Consider the following 20,537-nt stretch of genomic DNA (forward strand, 5'->3'; position numbering starts at 1 on the left):
TGTGACCTCTTTTGCATTTTCAATATTACATATTAAATAATTATAAATATGAATTAACTGAGTAATTTACACATTTCTTACCAATTGTCAAAGTGACCATTAAGAAATCTTTCAATCGAATCCATATTCTTTCAAAATGGCAGCTATTTTGTTGATCCCAGTGAGCAAAGCTACAAAATTGGCTTCCTGGAGTGGATGATCATGCTGAAGGTGGTGGCTACATATGAGAATCCCTGATCTATAGACATACATATATATGTAAACATAAAACTTTTACATTTTCTAATATTTAAAAATATTTTTTATTTTACAGAAAGGAACAAAACTAGAACGTGCAAGAGATCTTTTTGAGCAGTGTCTAGAAGGCTGTCCAGCAAAATTTGCTAAGTGTAAGTTTTATAAATTTTATATTACTATGATTTATTTAATGAAGTTTTTAAAAACTCAATAATTTAAAAAAAATTGTTTTCAGCACTCTATCTGTTATATGTGAAATTGGAAGAAGAACACGGTTTGGCCAGACATGCCATGACCATCTACGATCGAGCAACTCGTGCTGTTCCTCCTGAAGATCAGTTTGAGATGTTCAATATATACATTAAAAAAGCAGCAGAAATTTATGGTGTTACTTATACAAGACAAATTTATGAAAAAGCTATAGAAGCTCTTCCAGATAGTCAAGCTAGAGAAATGTGTTTAAGGTTTGCAGATCTAGAACGTAAATTAGGGGAGATTGATAGAGCGAGAGCTATTTACGCTCATTGTAGTCAAATGTGTGATCCAAGGGTAAGTAGTTTTATTTTAACATATATTATTTTGAAAAAGAATTAAATTCTTAATCCTTTATTCAACATAAGTTTCATTTTGAATCATTCTGTCATACAACTATTTTTTATCTTTAATGATTCATTCCAGACAACATCAGAATTTTGGCAAACATGGAAAGAATTTGAAATACGACATGGCAATGAAGATACAATGAGAGAAATGCTGAGAATGAAAAGAAGTGTACAAGCTACTTACAATACACAAGTCCACTTTATGTCTTCTCAGATGTTAACTGCTGCTGTTGCTGCTGCAGGAGGAACACCTGGTATGCTCTTGAATTAATGTAAAATATTTATTATGATTTTAATGCTAAGCTATTTTCCTTTTCTTTTCCTCTAGAAATACCAACTGCATTACAAGATAAAATGAAATTACTTGAAGCCAAAGCACAAGCCTTGGCAGAAGAAGCTCAAAAAGATGTGCCAAAAATGCCAGGAAGAAAAGATATCTTATTTGTTAGGTTAGTCAAGTGGTGCCATAGTTTTAAAAACAAATTCTGTACACATGGGTTTCTTTAATTTTCACTTTTTAATTAATAGGGGTGGAACAACTGCAACAGAAGAGGAATTGGCAGAATTAAGTAAAACAACAAATCCTGACGAAATTGCAATTGATGACGATTTTGAAAGTGATGATGATGAAAAAGTTGAAGGTAATAAATAATATCTTACAAATAACACTTCTGTTGTTATTTTAATATACAATTTTACAGAATATTTTAAATTTTTTCAGAAATTGAAGTGGAACAGAGGACTGTTCCTACAGAATTGTTTGGTGAACTAAAAAGATGAAACCTTTTTTTTTAATTAATAAAGTACAGACAACTTTTAGTATAAATAAAGTTTAAATATTTATTTACATAAATCATCTATTTTCTTACTTATACATTTTAATTTGTTGACAACTTCTTCAGACAGATTTTGTTTTCCCAATAATTCTAATTTTTTCACATTGCTTTCAATTGTAACTAATATGTTCTCCGTCTAAAAACAATCATAATAGTTTATAATTAAAAATACAAAAATTCAAATTGTGTAATTTAAAATAATTACCTCATTAATCTTAAATGATGATTTCTCTTCTAGAGATTCATCATTAAAAGTTTTATTTCTCAAATTACTGAACTGAGTTTTAAAAATTGATAACACTTCTTTCTCATCCACAACTCTCTCTCTTATAGTTTTCTAAAACAAAAAAACATTACAAAAAATCTTAGCAAAGTTTTTCATAAAAATTAACATACCTTATTAAGAAACTGATGAACAAGTTTTTGCAGATTTTCATCATCTTTGATACACAATGGAATTATAGCTTCATGAGGTGTGTTAAGAGCAAATTCTGCAAATGCCTCTATGCATTCATATTGCAAAACAGTTATTGGATGCTGGAGAGCATATCTGAACAATCTTGCAATTGATGAAAAAATTTTTAGTTGCTATTAAAATAACATATTTTGTATTACTATTAAAATTTCTTTTCTTATGTGAAATTAAATTATGATAAAAAAAAACTACACCTCAACTGAAGGAGTAACATATTTATTTTTACACTGTTTTAAGAACTGAATTATTGCTGCACAAACAACATTGCATTCTACACACCACGACTGGAGAAGAAAGTCTAATGTCTAAAATGAAACAATTAGTCATTTAAAATGTAATATTTTTGCATAACCTTTTAAAAATTAATTATTATTATTATTATTATTATTATTATTAAACAATGCTAAAATAAGAGATATTAATATAATAATAATAATGTGATTTCTGTTACCTTTAATAATAACTTATTTTGAAGATGTGGAATTAAACATGTAAATATCTGAATAAGTTTAACTGTTATATTTTTAACAACTAATGACGATGACAGTTGATCAAGTGATAATCTTTTCCACCAGTTAAGTAATATCATAATTTGTTCTTCTAGAACTTGATCATTATATTCACTGAGAATATTTCGAATGAAATCTAACAGATCACACTAAAAGGAAGAAAAAATATATTTTTTTCAATATAAAAATGAATTATATGTATATACATACACACATGATGTAATAATTCAAGTTTTTTTTGTAATTAACTTAATCACATAAAATTAACAATTATTATTATTTATTTTACATAGAAATGATATACAGAATCATTTGCTTATCATCTAATGTTACATGTTCTGGAACATACTAATTCTGATATAGTTAAGTTTTATAAGTACAATTTAACTAAATCATCACTTGTAATCATAATTTTAGTTACCTTCAGGTTAACATATTTTTAAACTGTCTTTCATGCCATCATCCATGGCATTTTCCACAATCATTTATATTTAAAACATGGAAGTGTTTTAACTGTTAGTTTAAATTGCTGTCATTTCTAACTCAAATTATATGCTAGCTATTGTTAAAGACAACAGTTCAGAAAACTAGACAAATGATATCAAAACAGTTAATTTGTTCAGTGTTATCTTAATGCCAGTCAATAAAATCAGAATTTCTACTGACTGTAGTCTTATTTACATAGTCTACTCATTGTAATCACTTTGGAACCTGCCTAAACTGATAACATTAAGTGGATTCTACTGTATTTCTGAATTGAAATCCCGACAACTCAGTATGTTGTTATTATTCATTTTAGTAGAAATTCATACAGAAGTTTTTATGTCCTTACAAACAAATTAGCAATACAGTAGAGAGTCGAAAATCGGAATCAATTGGGGACTGGGGTTGTTCCAATTAGTCATTTGTTCCGATTACTCATTATGTACGAAAAAATACATTAACCTGTCCAATGTTCAAATTTTTCTCCGTTGCGTGTCGCTTTGTGTTGAATTTTCGTCGATTTTAAGCCTAACGAAAATTTTTATAATAATAATCGAGGCTATCGTATCGTTAAAAATTATTTCTGCATTTTGTACAAACAAAATAAAAATATTGAAGAATATAAAAACATGAAAATTATACTTTAGAAGTAAATTTAGTATCAAAAACGTTCGATTCAGCACAACACAGTCCGACTGAAAATCGTGCCGATTACCAGTGTTCTGATTAACGACTCTCTACTGTATTTAAATATATTGCTAAATATATTCTACAATTAAATAATAGTCTGTATTATTTCAACAAGAATATCATTACAAATACTCTATTTTTGCACATATAAGCCAAAACAAGCTGGAACACAAGAGCATGTTCTTATAAGAGCACTGCACTGTTGTATCAATGTAACTGTGATATCTCTGTGGTAATCATTATTCAAAATAAAATAATGCTTCTTACACTATAAAAACTGGTTTAAAAATAATGAGTTTTTAGATACTTTGTGCAATATAATGCCAATTTTGTCCTTTCTGTAAGGCCATGCTCTTATATGCAGAGAAATATATTACAGTAGAAACTCGATGTAGCATATTTTTTGCCTTTAACATCTTTCATTTTTCTGTGTTTTCGTGTATTTAATGCACTAAAAGCTTAATCTTAGCCAAATTTTCACCTCATAATATTTTTTGAAAAAAGTATTATATTTCATGTTTAGGTGATCAGGAGAGTTATCAAGATCATTTTGCCACCATGTGATAAAATGATCTATAGAGAAAACATATTCTATAGTTTTTGTACCTTAGCAACCATTGTTGGACTCAGAAATTTGCATAGCAAGAAGAGCAAAGCAATATCAAGTCAATTTTCAAAGTTCACTATAGATTCTGCAGTCAAGATACAATGTTCCCATACAGCTACAGCTATGTAACAAGTTCAAACACAAAAGGAAGTAGAGTACAATCTTAGAAATCAGCTGTTTGTTAGTTTGACACATCCAGTAACCTGTCACTAGTCAACTCCTGGGTATCACTGGCACTTTTGCCAAGTTGTAGACAAGCTTACAGTTTATGGCATAATATAGAGCCCAAGCATGGAAATGATATTAAAGATTATTAGGCTTAGATGGCAGCAGTTGATGGCATCTAATATGGTGCTACACAAGAGGTTGTATGGCACACAACTCTAATAGAATAATTTTGATTTCATATAATGTTTTGATTGAAATTAATGTTTCTATCAAAAACCAGTGCTGATCAAAACATTATATGAAATTAAAATGCTTCTATTAGAGTTGTGTGCATCCCTCAGCGACTGCACCCCTACATTCATAAGACGAGCTACCACTGTTAGGTTCATCATCTTAGGCTACTCAAAAAAGGGTACATTATCTTATAACACAATTATTGTATTAATATAAAAATCATCCTTTGAAATGTCCCTACAAAAATATTGTACAGTACCTTCCTCTAAATTTGATGGGAATTTACTAACTTTGCAACATGATTACCAATAATGGCAGAAGACAATTATTTTAAAAAGAGTCACTCTAAAATATAGTAACATGCTCTCCTTTCACTTTTTCTTGCTATTCTATATGTTTTTGATTAATATAACATACTAATATGCAAATAAATGTTTTCTTTCCAAATGATTATTGGAAGTAAGTTAAATTCAATGGTTAATCTGCAATTTCCTTAAACTGACACTGTTCTGGTTCCATATATGTGGGATTACTAATTGTACTAAATTGACAATAGCTGTGATGATATTGATGAAAATGCATTTATTTACATTTCAAACTTAGAAACTGTAGTGATGAAAATACCAAATCATCAATATGAAACAAACAAGTATACTTGATTACTTTCAAAAGAGCTTAACAGATTGTGGATAAAACATTGAAGTGCCAAAAATATTAATCATTGTACTGTACATTATATTGAATGAAATAAACACTCACAAAAATGTTTATTTCATACAATATACATTAGGATGTCCCTTATTTTTCGAATATTTTTTTTCTAACGCATATGGTCTAGTTTTGTTTATTTTACCCTTAAATACTCGCACAATAAATTTCAGCTCATTTTGGTCATTAGAACCTGTGCCGACTTGCATCAAATCATGTCCATACATGTTGCGCTAGAGAAGTGGCACGTATTCGCTTTGTTTGCCATTCTAACTCAATTTGTCAGGATATATTCAACACATATAGTTTTATTTTTTGAAGATGTCAGTAGAATTATGAAGTGCCAAAAAATATATTTTCTTAGTTGGAGAGATAAACCACCAAATCACGGGTGCAAAATTACCGTCAAATTGGCAAGTACTTGCAGTTTTGTTTTTTAACATTCGCAAAGTTAAATTAACTGTGAGTGAAAGTGCAAGTCTTGTAGTACACAAGTGTATCATATTTTGGGAAAAAGCTAGAATACCCACAAAATCTACACCTAACTGTGTCAAGAAGTTGGTGGATCTTTATCACATATGGAGAGAGTTGCAATAAAACAGTAAGAAAACTCAAGATGTTTATAAGTGCCAAGAGAAAACGTTCCAAATAGATTTAGATAACTTATTTGATATCACACACGCCAATGCCCTCGAACATATGACAATAGAGGAAGATAAAAAATTCTTATAGAAACAGAGAGAACCGGGGCGTCCGTGCTGCTTGGCAGGTGTAGATAAAAAATTGGCCAAAAAGAAGAAAGGGCAAGGCAAAGAAAAATAGAAGTAGAGAGAAAAAGGCTCAAAAATATTTCTATGAAGGCTGCATTGACTTCTTCAATATTGCACGATTTATCACCGCTCCAGGAACTATACGACAGTTCTCATAGCTCTGACAATAGTCTGAATGAGCTTTATTCTCAGGAATCAAATACTGTGCTGTCTGAAGCTAGTGTAAAAAGAGGAAGAAAGGATTTCATTACACCTAAACTAGTTGCAGCTTTAGACAGATGCATTAGAGATTCCATTTATATTCTTCACACTACAGTGGAAGCACTAGGGCTTCGTATTGAATTTTCAATCAACAAATCTTCACTTCAACGGATTCGGACACAAGTGAGGAAGGACAGAGCAGAAGCCATAAAATCCGAATTTTGGGATGATGTGCCAGTAGTCACCGTTCATTGGGATGGCAAATTGTTACCTGGCTTGAACGTTAGAAGTTCTAAAAAAGAGCGCCTAACGATTCTTATTTCATTCGGAGAGAGGGAACAACTGCTTGCCGTACCAATACTGGACAGTTCTTCTGGTAAACACCAAGCCAAAGAAGTTTCAAACGCGCTATGATCTGAATTTAAATGACAAGGTACAAATAATGTGTTGTGACACAACAGCATCCAATTTGGGTTGCTTAAATGGAGCTTGTGTGCTTTTAGAACAAAAGCTAGAAAAAGAGCTGTTACTCTTTGCTTGTCGCCATCATATATATGAGCTAGTTTTAAGAAGTGTGTTTGAAACAAAAATCCTCCAAGTTACTAACAGCCTCGATATTCTAATATTCAAAAAATTTAAAGACTCTTGGAAAAGCATTGATTCTACAAACATACAAATGTGCATTGATTTTGTAAAACAACATTTCAATGATGCAGAAATTGATCAATTATTATCTTTTTATGTGAGAGAACTTCAAAAATCTATTGTGAGAGATGATTATCGTGAATTAGTAGTTATCTATCATATTTTTGGGGGAAGATAAAGAAAAAAAAATTAAAATCAGGCCTCCGGGTGCAATGCATCAAGCAAGGTGGATGGAAAAGCAATCTTAAATTTTATATTTTTTTAAAGTAAAATAATGATGATTTCTATGGATAGGAACCACTATGGTCGTCTAAGTTTTCTCCAGGCCCAGAAAAAATTTCCAGCTCCCCCCTCTTGATGGCTCTGATTATAGCAATTAACATTTATTTATGGTTAAAATATTTTTAAAGACTTCCTCATCCCATCGTCAGATCTTCTGTGCAATAGAACTATACTAGAATAGTGGAAATATTCATTTGAGGATTTAAATGAAATTTAAATAAAAGTGTTTTAAATTTAACAAAAAAGAATAAAAATACAATAAAACAGAAATTCTACTGGAACTAAAATAAATACCACCTTTATCTATCCAGCATTAAATATTTAATAACATAAAAATGTTTTCAACCGTTTTTAATGGTCTTCATCAGTTAATCGAATATTAAAAAGAACATTAAAATAGAATGTATGGAATACATATGAAACAGGAATTGCACATGTGTAGAATAAATACAAAAATAAAGGAAAATGTGCACAAGGATTACTTATAAACAATAAAATAAAATAAAAATACAGCCGCCATAAGGAAAATATAGGATGATTGCAAGGTATTAACATGTATTATTGTAAAAAGATTTCCACGCAGTGGATAATGTGTCTGCATCTCTATGATTAATGCAACCTGTTCTCATATGTGCCTTGTATATCTCTAGCTTCTCAAGATGCCACACTACATGTCTGTTGGTCACAGCTCTGATGATGGATGCTTGATCCCAATAGACGTCAACCTCTTGCTGTTTGGAGAATGATGCAAGTACAATACTATCCATGTTCTTATTAATGAAGTATCTGTGTTCTTTGAGTCTTTGTTTTAATTGCCGCATAGTTGCCCCTACATAAAGTAGGTTAGAGTCAAAGCAATGGTCTTTTAAAGCTATGGAATAAACCCCTGCCAAAGAATTCTGATATAATTCCATACATTCTATTTTAATGTTCTTTTTAATATTCGATTAACTGATGAAAATCGTTAAAAATGGTTGAAAATGTTTTTATGTTATTAAATATTTAATGCTGGATAGATAAAGGTGGTATTTATTTTTATAAAAATACAAGTCTGGAAATAATAAAAAACTATAAATACAACAAAATAAAACAATAAATTTAAAAATATACAAGTATTTAAAGATTACATGAAACTGTTAACTTAAAAAATAAAGAGGATGGACTAGGAAGTTCTGAAAAATGTTTTATCCATTAATATATGTTAACTCCTATACTTTATATAGCACTTCTAGAATTTTATTAGATTCTAAATATACAATAAATCATATACTATTAATTGTAGTAATCTACAGAGATAAAACAACTTTAATATATAATGGAAAAATTATTTATACTTTACCATATCAAAATACTTCTGAGGAGTCATTTCTTCTTCATTAATTTGTTGAAGTTTGACAATATATATGTTCAGTAATTCTTTCTTGGATGTATATAAGCCATCTTTTAAAAATGTGTTTAATGAAAGATTACTCCATAAGTTTAAATTTTCTGATAAAGGAAATTTCTCTATAAAATGTTTCTAAAATTAAAAATATAAAACAGTCAGTAACAACATTTCTAATAATTATTTCTAACAAAATTTCAAAAAAACATACTTTATATTTTGGAATCAGAAATTTTACTATTCTTCTAAGCAGAAATCTGACATGTAACATATTGATATTGTTCTCTGCATCAGATTTCATTAAGAGTTCAACCAGAAAAGAACAATATGAAAAACATAAGTCTGCTGAACCATACCTAAATAACAAAATAATAAATTTAATAACTTTTAAATATATTTTGAATTTAATGTAAATGATATTGGCCAGATTGGCAAGCAGTTAAGATGTCAATCAAATGCTTTCAGGAATGTGGGAACAAATATAGATGGGTCAAAGAAACTCCGCCAGTTGGTGAGCTTGATTAAAGACCCTTTTATGACTACAGGACAACGTAAAAAAATTTAAATAAATAAATAAACTAATTGACCTACCTTGCAACAAAGCATAAAATATCACTTATTAAAGTTGCATATACTCCAGAGCTTGTTATTACATAATTAAACAACACTTTTTCCTAAAAAAAAATTATTATTATCATCATTAAATAAGAAAATAAAATTATTTTTGAGATTTTAAAATATAATGCTTATTTTTTACCAAAATTGGAAAATATTGAACAGGCATTGCCGAGATAAAACTACAAACACGAATACATACAAGTTCATAAAAACTGATCATTCTGAAAAAGATATATATATATATAAATAAATATATTTCATATCTTTAAGTTGTTATAATACTGAAATATGAAAAATACTTCTGTGATTTTCCTTGACACAAATTTCCAGACAGATAGACAGGTAAATGGAATTGTGAAAAACCTGAAAGTAATTAATAAAATGGTAAAATGTTTAAAAATATCAATTAAATATTTTATGAAAACACTTACACATTTCAATTGTTGTAAAAATGGAAGTAATGAGTGACTGTTTTGTCTTAGAAGGTTTAATCCATAAGTCTTGAGTTTCTTCTACAAATTAACCAATTTATTTTATATAAAATAAGGTAAAAATATTAAATGTAATAAGTTCTGAAAAGTTAATTTAACCTTATAACAAACACATTATACTTTATGATATGATGCATAGATTACAATTGTAATTCATGTACAAATTTCAGCATTTTTATTAAAGAATTTTTACTATGTACATTCATATGAAAGTAAATAAGAACATCTTACAAATGTTTATTAATTCATTAATTACAAAAGTAATATTTTTAACATTAATTTCACAAACACCTAACTTTCTGTTGAGCTAAAAATTATTTTATTTTTACTAACGTTTTCAATCTATTAATATAGAACATTGTCAGGCTTAAGAATATAAATTAATTAATGTGAATTATTTGTTGAGAGAGCGGTGGACAATACTTTTAAATTTTACTGATATTTAATAATAGAAAAATAAAATTACAGTAGAAAGTCGTTAATCCGAATCCTGGTACTCCGAATCGCCGGTTATCTGAACGATTTTCAGTCGGACTGTGTTGTACTGAATCGAACATTTTTGATACTAGATTTACTTCTAAAGTATAATTTTCATGTTTTTATATTCTTCAATATATTTATTTTGTTTGTACAAAATAAAGAAATAATTTTTAACAATACAATAGCCTCGATTATTATTATAAAAATTTTCGTTAGGCTTAAAATTGACGAAAATTCAACATGAAGTGACACGCAACAAAGAAAAATTTGAACATCAGACAGGTTAATATTTTTTTTCATACATAATCAATTATCTGAACAAATCAGTAATCCGAACAACCCCAGTCCCCAATTGATTCGAATTAATGACTCTCTACTGTAACACATTCCTCTGTTGCTTACATAAGGTAAGCATTTTGCAAAAAATTAGTGTATGTGATGTAATCGAAGATAAGTCACTATGAAGTTGGACCACTTGAACCAACACCACTAACATTGGCTCAAGTCTAAAAAACATACATCTGAGTAAACTTCATACAAAATATATTTTAAATCTTTAGCCTAATATCAAACACTTGTACTATTTTTTGTGTTCCTTGAAGAAGACTACAATAGAATTTAAAAAAATAATTTTTACCAATTTATATAGATTTCAGAATTGATATACTGAGCAGCTACCATGTTTTATTTTTATATTTAAGATATATTTAGTATTCAGTATTTATATTTCAGAAATTTTACTTCAGTAGTATGCTACTTCCATCTAAACTATATCAACAAAAATTTCCAAAAATATATTGAAGATTTTTTTACTGTAACTATATTCTAATATTAGTTACAAATATCTTACCTGATAATGCAGGCAATTTCTGGAGTATAAATAATTTCAATAAACAAGAAGAATATTCAGAGTCTTGTGCTGACAATAAAGTGCCAAATTTATTAATTTTGATCATTACATTACATTTATAACATATATTAAATTTTTTAAAAGTTAAAAGCTTAAATATATATTGTTTATTATTTTAATATTTTTTAATTATAATAAGTTAAATAACAAATATAAAAGAAATTCAAGAATACAGTTTCTATCTGATCTATTTGACTGTATAATGTAAAAATTTAAAAACGACTCTAATCAAATATTGGTATCAAAAAATTAATTACATCTGTTTAAATTCTCGTGACTTACTCTTATTTCCTATATTTTATCATTCAGAAGAACAATTATGAAATAAAAGTTATTAATTTAATGTAAATATCTTCAAAATTAAATCACCGGATTGCCTTTTTGTCGCCAACTTTGATAAGAAAATACAATGGTAAATACTTATTTATTCATAAATTCAAGAACAATAATTCATTTAAGCAGAAATATGCATTTTAACCTTTTAATTTTGGACTATTTACCGCATACATTTTTGATTATATTAAGTAAAACTGGATATTGTTAAAAAAATTATCTTTCCATCTACCTATGATAATGTTGTATAGAGATAAATCCAAAAATCATAAAGATTATAATCAAAGATAATATTTTAGAATAAAAAGCTTAAATTATGGAATTTATTCAGATCTTGCAGCTAATTTTCATTTTGCAATATTAGATTTTACTTTCCTGGCTATTGTATCAATAGGGAAAGTAATGTAATCAATCAATATTTTTTTTGAGTGTTGCAAATGACATATTAGTTACAGTATAGTTTAACAAAATACAATCCTATTTTCATATAAAATAATTGAACAAATGTATAATTGTCTTCTTACTAAATTCTGAAGATAAATTTAGTTTGTCCAGTGTAAATAAAGATTATTTTATTTAAATGTCATCTGTGGAAGGAAATTTGGGCAAAGTATTCCAAAACTATACTATTGATAATATAACAAAAAAGTTCAATTCCATTTAAAGTGTGAGAATCAGAACAAAAATTATAAAATTTATTAAACTCTACATTTCATTTAATCAATCTAGAAAACGGCCCTAATCTGGATCTTAATCCGAACCATTTTTCTAACGCAACAATTATAAGAACTCTTCCCCTTCAAAATATTTCTTAAATTAAAATAAAATATATATATATCTTTTACACATTGTTCCCATTAATGGATGACACATTTGTCACTTTTGTGCCAAAAGGAGAAATCGAACTTCCTTCCACAAGAGCTTATCTCTAAATTTTAACAAACATCTGGATATCGTACATCCCGTCAGCTGACATAAATCCATAATTTCTATTGGAAGAGACTTGCGCATAAAAAGGGTGATTTCCCATCATTCAGGGGGTTCTTGGCCGATTTTCTTGGGTGTGAAATCAAGAGTTACTCTCCATCACTCAACATCTTCCTCCAATCGCTGTTCGTAGAACCTTGCACCTTCTTGCAACCACCGTAGTAGATTTGACTTACCAATGGTATAAGACATCAGTTAAGATCTTCAATCAAAGTAGTATGTTTAAATTGATGTAAACTCTCTCTCTCATGTCCAGATAGGGACTTAGAACTTACTTATGTATTTGTATTTTATTTTTATTTTGTTCCTATTAAATTTTGTTTTGTTTTCGTAAAACATGGTCTCATTCTTGATCTCAAATAGAAGCCAAAGTCTTATCATGGATCTATAATCCCTCCTTCTTGGAAAAGTAATCATTTACTAAATAGCATTTAAGCTAGTGTCAGGAAAAATCAACAGGAAGATCACAAGAACTTCCTGTTAACAAATAAAATATTACAGAAAACCCATCCAGTGACCCTGTGGGTGGATCTCTCAGATCTGACGCCAAACACGGGTGAGAGACAAGCTTTCTTAATCTCAGATTCCCCACAAAAGTGCTTTAAACAATGAATTGTGTTTAGAATAGGTTTTCCTATTCTGTTGGTCAAAGGGGATAAATATCACTTTAGGACACTCCTATCTTGACCACTTAAGCGAGTTGGTCAGTAGTCATCAAGATGGAGTTTGATTTATGTGAACTTATACAAATGAAGTTTTACAGAGAATTTTAGGAATTTTAGATGACATAACTTAGATTGTCACGAAAGTGAGGTTTTACTGTATTTACCTGACTAATAGTATAGTTTAATTTTGTTCTTTAAAAAACTGTAAATCATTTTATGTTTGTTTTAAAATGTTAAAATTGAGCCAAGTTTTAGAATAGCCAACTTTGATATAAAAAGTAATGTCCTTTTTCCTATTGTTAAATTTGCACTAAAAATACTATAACTTATATTCTAACTTAGTTTATTTATTTAAATAAAGAATGATTAATAAATAAGGATTTTATGTAGTTGCCAAAGTATTATTAATGCCACTATTGCTTGTTAATATATTCATGCATAAATACATACAAGTAAAAGTATATTTTATTTTCTACACTTATTTTTGATTACAAAATGATGACATACACTAGCATAGAGAAAATTAATTAAGAAACTCAGCTTGATGGTGCTAAATTTATTATAAACACATTTAATACACTACTCGAAGTAGCTGCAATATTATAGCTAATGTATATAATAAAAATAACTGATAGTATGTTGGAAATTATAGAAATTATTTTTATGCATTCTAATATTATGCAGTTATACTATAATTCATTTGAAAAAGTGATATATATCAGGGCCACAAGTAGAAAATTGCAAAGCTGAATATTAGAACATTAAGATGACATTTGTAAAAATAAAATTTCCACAGAAGCATCTAGAAGGGGTTCTCAATCATTACTTTACACTCCGGTGGAATGAATCTTCTATCCTCATGGAATGTGAGGACCACAACTGTTTATTCATCTGGGAAACATTATTTATTGAGAAATTAGAGCTGTGTAATAGGTCCACTATAGAGCTCCCAAAAATATGGATTTCGTTATTTAATAATTTAAAAAATTAAATCACAACTACCAATAATTTTCAATTATATTTTGACCGTTAATTAAATGTGTAAGTTTAATAGCACACCATTTAAATTTAACACATGCATTCCAATTACTATAAATTAATGTTAAACATGTAAAAATAACACGTGCACTCCATAACATGTGGATGTTATGAAGTGCATGTGTTATTTTTGCTTTATACATTTTATCATAGATGGACATGAAAACCAAACATGTAAGGTAGAGATCTTCCTCAAATATTGCCAACTGTTTCATAACAAATTTACAAATATTTGTAAAATTAAATGGTTAAATTTCCATTTGCCTTTGTAGATGAAAAATGCATGAAGAAAAAATAACATTAATCTATATTTTTTTAATTTTATGAATATTTATGATTATTAAATGATTATGCTATGCTATATTACTGATCATTATAATCTAAAGACATATTCTAAATTAATAATAGATTCTAAACTAAATTTCATTCTTGTCTACTATTATAAATAAACAAGAGCTTGAAGATTATATATATAGATTATAAAACTGCTTAAAACAGTAACTGTATCATTGGATTTGATATCATCAAATGAATATCCTGTAATGAAACATAAATAATAAAATATAATCAGATTACTACCTTGTTCTGTGATAACAATGTTAATGAACTGACGATCAGATAATAATGCAGTTATCAAAGGTTCAATGCCTACAACAATGCCTCTGTGAATTGCTTCAATTTGTTCTTCAGTAGTAAATCCACAAAGAGATGGAACAGTCAACCTAAATAGTTTAATAATTTATTGAATTCAGTTTGTAATTTGAATATATTATTAAAATATTTTCAATATTTACTGCATAGTTTCACCTTGATTTCAATATCATTCCTCCTATTTCACTACATTTTTTGTGAAACTTTTGTGTTATTTGTTTTGTTACTTGACAAAACAAATAAATTTACCACTTTTCCGATATAAATTTGCTTACTTTGAAAATTTTTGAAAGTTTAATTAACATGGTTATTATTGTAATTTAAACTGTTAACAATTTTTGTTTGCTCTTCAATATCCTTTTTTACGATCATATTGTGTATTTTATCTACCTTCTATGCTAATGAATATATTGTTTATTTGTATGTAGCAAAAGATTTAACTTGTCAAATTTTGCCAATTACAATAATTCAGTCTCTTATGAGAACTTTATAAATTTTTCTTGTTTGATAAATAAAAATGTAATGAAAAGACTTGCCATTAATGATACAGAGAAACATTGTCTTCAACTAAAATTTAACAAAAACTGTATTCAAATTGCATTGCATGTAAATGCATTACATATTTCTTATCATAGAAACTGAATTCAATACTATATTTGGATAAACACTATAGAAAAAAATCAAATTAATTTGAATTTTACAAATAGTGCATTTGCAAAACTAAAAATATATTAATACGGTAGAGCGTCGATTATCCAAATGCCGATCAACCAAAATGTTGGTTAACCAAAAGTGTTCCAGTTGGACTGTGTCGTGCTAAATCGAACGTTTTTGACACTAGATTAACTTCTAAAGTATAATTTTTTATTGTTTTTATATTTTTCAATATATTTATTTTATTTGTACACAATAAAGAAATAATTTTTAACGATACAATAGCCACGATTATTATTATAAAAATTTTTGTTAGACTTAACATCAACGAAAATTCAATGTGAAGCGACATGCAACAGAGAAAAATTTCAACATGGAATATATTAATATACTATTATTGGGATATACTAAAATACTAATTACATGGGATATACTAACATATTATATTAATAATGTTTTTTTCGTACATAATCGGTTATCTGAAAAATCGATTTTCCGAACAACCCCAGTCCCCAATTGATTCAGAAAATCGACACTCTACTGTAATGTTTTTTTATATTTTTTTCTAAAGGTAAAAATTTTATGAAGCAAATAAAATAAGATAAGAAAATAATGAGTTTTAAATTTATTTAATGTTAATTTTTGTTGACAACTATTTACATGAAAGCAATTTGATTTCTTAGATATAACATACAGACTTCTGGAGTCCACACACTAGTGTTAAAAAATTTTATTTTATTTTGATATTTCTGTGAAACAATTCAGTAAATATTACATCAATATTTTAAATTTCAATTTATAAGTTTTCTAAACATTTTTATGACAAACAATACATTAATAAAATTGATAATGTATTAGAAAATATTTAACCTCACCTGTATAAATATAAAATCAATTTTACAACTGCATTTAAACCATCACCAATATAATTAGAAAATATATCACATATCGAAATGATTGTTTTCAGATTTAAATGTATTATTTTCACCATATTAGAAAATTCCTGTCAAACAATAATAAAAATATAATTATGAAATGCAATTTTTAATATACAGTATATGAATATACATTAATATATAATTTTAAAATTAAATTTTGTTATTAAAAAATCTTTCCCTACCTTTTTACCATTACTCAAAGTTGGAAGTTCATCCACTCCATATGTAATTTTATTACATAGAAATAAAATAGTATCTGTCAAATCTATACGATCATTAATGGATTCTTTCCACTGAGTAATCAATCTAAGAATATTAAAATTATTTGCAATTTACTTCATTCAAATTTTAACATTAAATAATAGTTTTTATGTATAGTATTTATTTATTGATTTTTATGATGGTTTTTTAATGAAGTTTGAAACTGCTTTCTCTTAAACTTTATATAATCAAGTGTGATGATAAAAAAATCAAACAATATAAAATACAGGATTATCATAATTAAGGAGACACATCAATTTTCACCACAGTAGAAAAAATTTAAAGTAAAATTTTTTCCCAAAAATGAAAATTATATACTCAGGACAGATGCATACCAAATTTTGTTGATATTTGACCAATAAATTCTTCAGAGATTTCTGAACTACCCTCTTTAATTATAATCTCCCATATATAATACAAAGTGTAAAAGAATGAAAAAAATGTATTTAATGTATCAATATATTTGAATAATCAGCACAAAAAAGTTAACAGAAACATTTATTCTAAATTTAATTCAGTTAATGTTACTTTAGGTAGCCAAGATGGCAGCTCGTCTCCAATTCCAGCAAGGAAACAGTGGGACGCACATTCTAACCTAACCTATTCTAATAATTTGGTTGCTAATAATTATGGTAATTTATTAGAATAGGTTAGGTTAGGTTAGAACGTGCATCCCCACTGTTCCCTGTCTTCTGATTGATGGGATCGGAGACGAGCTGCCATCTTGGCTACCTAAGGTAACATTAACCTTTAATTCTAAACTGATATGAAACTTGGCATTTTCCTTAGAAGTTTGCATTTGATTCTATTGATGCATGCTAAAAAATATATTTAACACTGAACCTTGTACTAACTTAAATAAATAAATAATATAGTTAATCAGATATAAACTTTATAAAACATTTTTCATAAAATAAAACTTTACAGAAATTAAATAATTTAAAAAATTGCAGAAATAACATTAAAAAAGATTTTATTTTATATTAAACAGAAATTAAATTAAACAAAGAAAAAATATTTTACTTAATATATGTCTTCCAAATAGAAATCGCAAGGTTAGAATCTATGCTTGAAACAAGTTGGGCCAGCTGATTTAAATCTCTACAACATATTAAAATAACTTCTACATCTAATTCGTGTGTTAAACATGGTGTAATCTTTTCTAGAAACTTCAAATATTCCTTCCAAAAAAAGAAAGAAAAAAAAAAAAACAGTCAAAATTGATTAAAATTATAAAATTATTAAGTTTACTAAAATGAACATAATATATTTTATCAAACAAAATGCTTTAATGGAATAACAAAAATTAGTTATTTCACTCATCGTCAGGAAAACTCATGTATCAAACATATGATGAGTGAAATAATAATAAGTTTTTGTATTTTACATAATTTATTTGCCATTAAATCACTTTGCCAAGTTGATACATTCTGATGAGGTAAATTTTATTATGAAATTAATCCAATTCTGAAATATAATTGTTTGTTTAAATAATTATAGTAAACTATGGCATATACTATTTACTATACTGAAATTTACATATAATTCTCAAATCAATTTATAAAGTGGTGATGCTAAAGCTCAAAAAGACAAGTTGCCTAAAATATTTCTCATTCAATTGTAATAAAAATCTGTACTATAGTTAAATAATAAACTTTTTTAATGTTAAGAAATTAAATTTTTCAAAATAAATCTTTCTAGAGTGAAGTACAGTATGGCAATTTAGAAAGAAAGCAGTCAATTTTTGTAATTAAGTTTACTAAAACACATCATAGTTTAAATAAAACTATGTTAATTTAAAAGTGCACAATAATTGATATCATTTTATCTATACATATAAATGAGTATATTTGTTTGTTCACTATACACTCCTAGGCCGTTCGATCAATTGCTACAAAACTCAGTAGTTACGTTCAAATACTTCTAACTTGAATAATGTCATACATCTCACCCAAAATATCAATTGCATTTCTATAAATCAATTAATGTTTCTTTACATTTGATTTTCTAAGTTATACATAGTACCATCTATTAGCAAAAAAGTTGACAAAATAATTAACTACATATAATTCTTAAAAAAAGGATATAATTTTAAAAAATATATATTATATTCACTGAATTACTGCAACAATGATATACCACAAAATAGATGTGCAATTACACCATTACTGTGACAGGTAGCACATAGCACTTGCCTGTGTGGAGTATAGTAGTGTTTTGTCCCCGTACATCATACTTTTCCTGTTAGCAATCGACTTGTGCCAATTATGTATCTAACTCCATTTGGGGGAAAATTTTTGTATTGAAATAATGTGACTTGCAGTACAAATTGGGAGTTCATATATAAGTAATCTGGTCCTCTTCTCTTACGATTTCCATATCTGGTCTTGACTTTCATCCATGTAACTCAGTTCTCAAGATTAAGGAAGGTCAGAGATGGACGAACAACTGGGAATTTATAGCTCTACAGTTTTTTCAAATTGCAGCCCAATAAGTATACTTCAGTAAACAAGTGAATAAAACCACTGAACATCTGCAGTTAGTCATGGGTTTGCACATGGCCAATGGACAGGCCAAGTAGGATTTTCTGGGTTTTCTTTGTATTAGTAACTTTGTATTAGTACTTCAATTGGGGCCAACTTTATATAAACATCTTTCCAGGATGAATCCTCCTTGGCAGTTCGCTTGCATGTCACATTGCTGTAACCAAATAAACAAAACTAATTCTAACAAGCGATTATTTATTGTGATATTGTCATAATGCCAGACTGCAACTTTTTGCCACAATGTTCTCAATTCTTTTGGTGGTGGTCGCCCTGTACATCATACTTTTCCTGTTAGCAATAAAGTCATGTCGGTCATATGTCTAATTTCGTTTGGAGAAAAATTTTGAATCAAAGTAATGCTACTTCCATTCTAAACAGGAAATTCCTATATAGTTAATCTGGGCCTCCTGCCCTAAGCTTTCCACATCTGGTTTCAACTTTCATCTATCTTACTCCTTTCTCGAGATTAAGGAAGGACAAATAGATAGGTGACAACAGTCAGAATTTATAGGTCTACAATTTTTTCAAATTGCAGCCCAATAATTTTTCATAAATGCAATATTTACGAAAATACACTTCCTGCATAGTTTATAAAATCTATTGCCAAAATTTTTAAAAACTTTATCACATAAAAGCAATTATTCCAGCATTTTTACAAGATTTTTTTTATTTAAACAAGTCATAAGAAGTCTTTCAGACATTAAGGTTAGCAACTTTGATCATATGCAAGGCCACACCCATCCAACATGGATCACTTTTCAAATATTAATAGTAGACCGGTATTAATGAGTAGTCGTTGACCATCCTCTCTTCTGGGAGAAGGTCAATGACTACTTTTAGTCGAATTAACTTCAACTCTCTCAGACCGTCTTTGGTACATGTGAGGCCCTGGGCTAAGAAAAGCTTGGAGGCCCCCTCAAGGAATTTGTAATGGAGGGTTAATGTTCATAAATTTTTCAATTAGCTTTCTCTGATAAAGTGAGTTTGATAGCAGAATGTTTACATTTCAAACATTGTATTTCAGAAATAAAATTGAGTGAGGTATCAATATCTAATTTATATTTGGAAATTAAAAATAATTCTTTAGTTTCAACATTTCCAAATGTTGAAATTTGTTTCCATATTTATTTATGT

General features: G+C 27.9%; 2 protein-coding genes across 2 annotated transcripts in view; one reads left to right on the forward strand and one right to left on the reverse strand.

Annotated features, from left to right (window-relative positions):
* The window catches only part of fand (Pre-mRNA-splicing factor SYF1 fand), a 30,922-nt gene extending 29,230 nt beyond the window's left edge, over nt 1–1,692 (forward strand). The window contains exons 16-21 of the mRNA XM_067284184.1: nt 314–389; nt 473–786; nt 916–1,093; nt 1,168–1,288; nt 1,368–1,480; nt 1,561–1,692. Coding sequence (XP_067140285.1) covers nt 314–389; nt 473–786; nt 916–1,093; nt 1,168–1,288; nt 1,368–1,480; nt 1,561–1,619 — 861 coding nt within the window. The 3' untranslated portion in view covers nt 1,620–1,692. The remainder of the gene's footprint in view (nt 1–313; nt 390–472; nt 787–915; nt 1,094–1,167; nt 1,289–1,367; nt 1,481–1,560) is intronic.
* LOC136986520 (FIGNL1-interacting regulator of recombination and mitosis-like) overlaps nt 1,667–20,537 on the reverse strand; it is a 32,234-nt gene continuing 13,363 nt past the window's right edge. The window contains exons 6-21 of the mRNA XM_067284071.1: nt 17,881–18,038; nt 16,779–16,902; nt 16,534–16,661; nt 14,933–15,075; nt 11,271–11,339; nt 9,881–9,961; nt 9,749–9,812; nt 9,589–9,670; nt 9,423–9,505; nt 9,043–9,187; nt 8,787–8,966; nt 2,602–2,808; nt 2,345–2,455; nt 2,072–2,263; nt 1,881–2,012; nt 1,667–1,811 (exon numbers count right to left, since the gene is read on the reverse strand). Of these exons, the coding sequence (XP_067140172.1) occupies nt 1,680–1,811; nt 1,881–2,012; nt 2,072–2,263; nt 2,345–2,455; nt 2,602–2,808; nt 8,787–8,966; nt 9,043–9,187; nt 9,423–9,505; nt 9,589–9,670; nt 9,749–9,812; nt 9,881–9,961; nt 11,271–11,339; nt 14,933–15,075; nt 16,534–16,661; nt 16,779–16,902; nt 17,881–18,038 (2,031 nt within the window). The 3' untranslated portion in view covers nt 1,667–1,679. The remainder of the gene's footprint in view (nt 1,812–1,880; nt 2,013–2,071; nt 2,264–2,344; nt 2,456–2,601; nt 2,809–8,786; nt 8,967–9,042; nt 9,188–9,422; nt 9,506–9,588; nt 9,671–9,748; nt 9,813–9,880; nt 9,962–11,270; nt 11,340–14,932; nt 15,076–16,533; nt 16,662–16,778; nt 16,903–17,880; nt 18,039–20,537) is intronic.

Source organism: Centruroides vittatus, unplaced genomic scaffold, assembly GCF_030686945.1.
Source record: "Centruroides vittatus isolate TY-2023 unplaced genomic scaffold, ASM3068694v2 scaffold_1152, whole genome shotgun sequence".
In the NCBI taxonomy this organism is placed as follows: domain Eukaryota; kingdom Metazoa; phylum Arthropoda; class Arachnida; order Scorpiones; family Buthidae; genus Centruroides; species Centruroides vittatus.